At 45.7% G+C, this 6,000-nt stretch overlaps 1 protein-coding gene across 3 annotated transcripts in view; it reads left to right on the top strand.

Annotated features, from left to right (window-relative positions):
- The window catches only part of LOC105906497 (MOB kinase activator 2-like), a 39,668-nt gene that overhangs the window by 12,969 nt on the left and 20,699 nt on the right, over positions 1-6,000 (top strand). The window contains exon 1 of one of the 3 annotated variants that reach the window (XM_031569313.2): positions 3,070-4,439. The exons of 1 other annotated variant lie outside the window; for it this stretch is intronic. In XM_031569313.2, the coding sequence (XP_031425173.1) occupies positions 4,402-4,439 (38 nt within the window). In that variant the 5' untranslated portion in view covers positions 3,070-4,401. Of the gene's footprint in view, positions 1-3,069; positions 4,440-5,629; positions 5,947-6,000 lie in introns of those variants that run through there. One more of the 3 variants, XM_031569314.2, reaches the window with a different exon arrangement.

The following is a 6,000-nucleotide window of genomic DNA, read 5'->3' as shown; positions in this document are numbered from 1 at the left end:
GCTAAATAGATTTTTGTACCAGTTAGTTCTAGATGATTGAGATTACAAACGTGGAAATGCTAAGACGCAGCCTACAGATGTTAGGGCCGCAGTTATGTCATAAAGTAAATTTCTGTCATTGCCTGAATGCAGAAAAATTAAGCGTAGGTTATATGACATTGTAGGGTGTGCAGTTTTGCTCTGGGGCTTCTGGTTGGAGTTCCAAAACTGTGAGGTTATGTCCGTAGTCTACATTTTTAGTTTGCTCATTGAAATATGGCCACGGTCTGAGTGTACAGTATGTGTAAGCACACTATTTTGTAGAACTTTGTGATGCCGTAGATAATCTATATCTCAATGTTCTACACTTCACAAATAATAAGTGCTGTTATTTTTGTGCAGTGCTAGTATGAAAACAGTAGCTGAGACGGTTATAAAAGGAAACGGCTTGCAGAGCAGTTGTAGGTGGAGTACGTGCGGTTGACTACAGGAGAGTGCTGTTCCTGCGTCAGTGGGCTCTGGGCTGGGGCCTCTGCGGCTGTGTACCCGACCGTCTTCGTGGGCACAGGAGGGCCCACTCAGCCCAGCAGCCAAGAGCGTGGTGCTGGGCGGCCCTGGAGACAGGAAGCACTAGAGACGGGCAGGAAGGAGTGGGAGGGAGCTCTGCACAAGGGTGATGGTGTGCTCTGTGCCAAACCCAAGAGGCTCATGGGACATCTTGGAGCAGAGCACAGAGAAACATGATTACTGCTGACAGGCAAATTATGGTGGGCAGTCGAGCCACCACCACTGCTGATCCGTGTATGGCGCTTATGAATAAACATCACCGGTAGTGTCCCAGAGAAAAAAAAAAGATGCTTTGAGGCTGCTTTTCATGCAGTGCGAGTTGTTTTTTGGCAAGGCGTGTTTTGGGGACGTGCGATGGTTGTTTTGGCCGGCTCAGAGGAAGTGCTGCCTGCACTCTGGCCACCTTGGAGATGCAAGCAGACTGGCAGTGATGGAGGTGCCCACGCCTCTTTTCCTGAATAGAGTTTAATTAGCCATCAATCCTCAAGACACCATTATTCTCCAGACTGGCAACAAGGTGTGTGTGTGTGTGTGTGTGTGTGTGTGTGTGTGTGTGTGTGTGTGTGTGTGTGTGTGTGTGTGTGTGTGTGTGTGTGTGTGTGTGTGTGTGTGTGTGTGTGCGTGCATCAATGCAGAACCCCCAGCCCTTCCAATGACGTACAAGGTGCGTACACACACACACAGGTCTGTCTACATAATGAAGTTGGTGCAGGAGCTACGCACACACACACATATATATATATACACACACACACATACACTTTCACTCACACACAGACCCCTCCTCATGGTGAGGTAAGCTGGAAGCTGGTGCAGAGGCTGTGGCAGGATTATAAATGAGCCCTCATTAGACGCTGCTTATCACGCCTTCTCTCAGATCCATGGCCTTTCAGCATCGCCTCTCTTATCAGGCCCCCGCCACATTCAGGCACCGTCACCCTCCTCAAATTAGCTCCGTCCCAGCGCACCGAAGCACAGCAACTCAGAGCACCGTACCGGTGAGAAGAAATGCAGTAACAAAGAATGACGCAAGGCAAGGCTTGAGTGGTGACGGTGATGACCATGTCCCTTGCAAGCAAAGCAAGCCGCTCGCCACTTCAAGCCGTCTGAGAGATTCATCTGAAAAATGCGCTGTGAGCTGCGGCTGATTAGATAACCTGGAGGAGCAGGTGACTTGAGTCATTCACATTCTTGAGAACAGGCAAGGCAGTGCACAGCAAAGCCCCCTAAACCCTCGGAGCTGTGCTTGTATGGGCCGCCTCTGCGGGTTCCAAGGCTGTGGGTTGCGTAACGCAGGGATGCTTCTGAATGCAGTCGGTGGGCCTATCAGTGGGACTCCTGATCACCCTGTGTCCAACTGGGTCAATTCAGAGCCACGGTGGCACAAACACTCAGCCACTACTATGCTTCTCACAGACAAGACCCTCATTAACTGATGAAGTGAAGTAGGGTGAGCGAATAGGAAGAGCTTCAATCAAGATTAGAACATAGGTCGAGCATACTTCACATCCTGAATTACCCACCATTGTGGTATAGTCCAAGTGGGTTATTGTAAACTTTAACCCCCCCCCCCCTCCCCCAACAAAAAAAACTAAACAGGAAGTGAAACTTGCTCTTGACTAGCACAATGAACCGCTCCCTAGTCTGTGAACTTCAAGGCCAAATGCGTTGGCCTCACACAGTTGATATGGCCCCTTTGTCAGACATAAAAAAAAAAGGCCCCCTGGTGTCAGGATGAAACTCTCCAGAGGGAGCGGTTGACCCCTCATGTCCGCATGCATATTTCAGGTGGCCTGACAACTGGAGAGTGCTGGTGGGAGACCTGCTTAGAGCAGTGACGCTGTGGCCTGCTGATGCTGATGTCCTCAATCTCTCCCAGACAATCTGAGACGAGTGAGTGCACAGCAATCTGCTCTAGAATCTCTCTTGAGCAAGACACTGAACCCCTAATTGCTCCTGATGTGCAGTGTGCCATCAGTGTAAATGTAAAATGTGTATACATTGTACGTTTTTAAAGTGCAGAAGTCCTTAGATGAAAGTTTGGTATACTTTGGAAGTTTCTCCTTAGCAATCAGAAAGTTATGTGTGGTTGAATTCTGAATGCACGTATTCATATGAGTTTCAAAATGTCTGCAGCCCTTTTGAATTATCTCATAGATGGCCAGTTATTTAACCTGGGTGGACTCTGGTTGAGCTTGTGCTGGTGTGTGAACGTGAGCTGTGTGCGCACAGTTATAATCCATTCCCCCCAAGGGTGGGGTAGCCATTAGTATCCAGCTATATTTAGTGTGTGTGTTAGTCATTTTTTAGGGGAAATCACAGACATGCTAACTGGAGCTGGAGGAGGTGGGGGGAGGTGGCTGGTTCAATGAGTTATCAGGTCTCTGTGGACCACAGGTTGGCATAAATCTTCATGCTAAGACCCAGGCCCTGTGCCTTTGAACACTGGGCCTGCCCTCTCCTGCAGTCCCCTGGGAGGGAGCGACGCCTCCCTTTCCCTGGCACTCGCTCTGGCTCGGCCCTGTTGACTAGCAGTGCTAAACTTTCACACAATTGGTTTTATACTGCGCCCTTGGTGGGCGGAGCTGTCCAGAAATCTGCACCTCAGCCACTGGGCTGGGCTTTCGTTTGGGAGACTGGGCTGGACACATCAGTCGTTTTTTTTTCTCTCTGTAATAAACTCCAGAAGAAACTGAAATAGGTTGCCTGCAGCAGTTATTACATATGTGAGATTTGGGTGGCTGAATTAATAATGTTAACCAAACATCTTTGGTGTGAACGATAAACCATCAAACCAGTGATTGATTTTATTAAATGTCTGTGAAAGGAGATATTTCTCATGTGTGCTTTTTTTTCTAGGACGCTTACCGAGTACAGTGGTTTAAGTTGAGGCTATTAAATATTTGCATTCTCATCTGCATGAAAAGAGTGGATCTTCGAAGCAAGGCAGTGAGGGGTTAAGTAGTCAAATGGTCTATTCGTAGGATGGGATCTGTCTGACCGCTTGGGAGAATAGCACTCTGGGCAACGGGAAATTCATCTTCCAGCAGGATCACATACAAAACAAAGACAAAAAACCTTTGAAAGTTGATTTAAGGTTTATGGGAAAAGGCAGGCGGAGGATACGAGCAATGAGCACAAATTGTGACCGAGAGATACCATCGTCGAAATCTACCTCCGATTAAGTAATGTTTTGCTGTAGATTTAAAAGTGATGTGCTTTGTATGCGGTATTAAGATGTCTTTGTTGTCCGTAGGCTATGGTACCCTGACGTGCAGGAGTTTCTTCCTCATTAACGAGGCTCAGATTTATCATCAATGCTGAGTAGGAATGCTACAGTAGGCGGAGAAACGGTAGCGATTATCGGGTTTGTTTACAATGAAGATGCTGCGCTAAAAAGCTAACCTTCAGCTAATATTGAAACATAGTGACGGTTTTGACATATAATTCCGATGTATAATTTGATTTTTGCTTTCCATCGTGTGAATAGTAAACCGCGTGTCTTGATAGGCTGATGAGCATTGTGTACAAATACGGTGACTTATGGGAATGACGACAGCCTGCTTCCTTATCGATGCAAATATTCAAACTCCGTATAACCATTTTACATTAAGATACCTGAAGGTCTCTTTTACACTGCCACCTATCTCTCCAGAAACACTTCTGCATAGCAGCATACAATTTTCCAGGCGCAGTACGGGGAAACGACTCATTGAAACGGAAGGGATTCGTCATAGGAAAGCTCTCCGTTGTTCCTGTTTTATCACTTATACGTTTTAAAGACCATTTTCGTTAGGCAAAGAAAGTCTGATTTGGCAAATTCTGGAGTACTTTATTCGATTCCTGACTGCTGGGATGAGGTTGAAGAGGAATGGCTCCTATACACTAAATAGGTATGTCATTAGGCTACCTTACAATGTTTTTATTTTCTCGACAAGTAAACCTAACGTGTGTTATTACTTTAATGACCCTAATCTCTTCAGATCATACTTATAGTTGATCCCTGTTTGACAATAAAAATTATAGCAATTATTTTTTTTGCCAACGTTATTCCCTCCGTATCTTAACTTGACAGTGGATAACAAAGATCATAGTAAAAGTTCTACATGGTAATGTCTTTTCAACTGAAGCTAGCCTACGAGCCAACATTTTTACGCATTCAGAAAATGTCACCAGGTTATTTAAACATTATTTGGAGACCAACATACCAACTGTGTCCATTGTCTCTCACCAAGCACCGTTTTGCCGTCTCTAATTGCTATGCAGCTCATATCCAGCAGACTGTATGCAAAGCTTCCCATTATTATCGTCATTACAAGGGTAAATGAGGTAACCCTCTAGAATCAGAAGACCATCAGTCATGGGTTCTCTTCCATTCAATGGCTTAAGGACACACACACAGGCTTTTCAGATGTTTCACTTTAATGGTTTATTCAGTTATTAAGCTAAATACTTCAATGTCAAATCCATCAACTCTCAACCTTGTGCACATTTCAGTATTGATGATGTTGGTGATGACCATCATTAATATTGGATGAATGCATGAGGTCAGTACCTAGCTGAATGCTGTGTTAAATACAGTGAGTGTGCAGTGATGAGAAAACGGAAGACGATTATAATTTTCGGTTGATAATGCCTGAAATCATTAGCAGCAAATGGCTGCTTAGTTTTCATCCACTGAAATGTGGCCTCAATTTTGAGTAATGGATTCAGAGTAATAGAGTTATATGATTTTGGGTCAGTGCACCAGGTTACCCGCACGGGAGCGTGAAGAAGAGAAGCATTCTGTATTCTGAGAATAGATTTTTTTCTTTGAAAGCTGTTTTATTATTTTGCCCAACCCCATTACCCCCCCCCCCCCCCCCCCAACACACTTCCACCCTCTTTCGAGGTGGTGCAATTGAAGAGTAAGCAGTGTATTTATGTACATTCAACAGCCAACTTAATAACCCTGAGAGAGAGGGAAGGGAAGGAGTTTGTTTGTGTGTAGCCTGCCTATGTGTATCCTGAGAGGGAGGGAGTGAGCGAGATAAGAGGGTGGGATTGAGATGGAAAAGATATGCGCTGTGTGAGGCTAGTTATCATCTTGGCAGTAATTGTTGCTGAATCCCCCTGTGTGTGTGCTGTCTGCTGACCACACACACACACACACACACACACCGCGGCGCGACTGGATTGGAGTTGTCGACTGGCTCCTTTGCTCCCTCCACTGCCCCAGACAGCCACATTAACAGCAGCATCTCTGATCGAGAGACACACTTGTGCTTCATGCCCAGATGTTTACCATGCGATCACAGTGCCTTCACTCAACTAGAGAAGAATAAGGACGTGGATCGGCTGGATATCTCCGTCTCCTGACTCTATGGGGGTTTTGATCTGTTGTGACTGCTTCTTCTATAGGTACCTGTTCTATATTTTGCTCACATGTGGGTTAATTAATTGTGCTGTAGCTTT

The sequence above is a fragment of the Clupea harengus genome, chromosome 6 (assembly GCF_900700415.2).
Source record: "Clupea harengus chromosome 6, Ch_v2.0.2, whole genome shotgun sequence".
NCBI lineage: Eukaryota > Metazoa > Chordata > Actinopteri > Clupeiformes > Clupeidae > Clupea > Clupea harengus.
The sequence above is the reverse complement of the archived record's forward strand: the minus strand, read 5'-3'. Positions and strand labels throughout refer to the sequence as shown.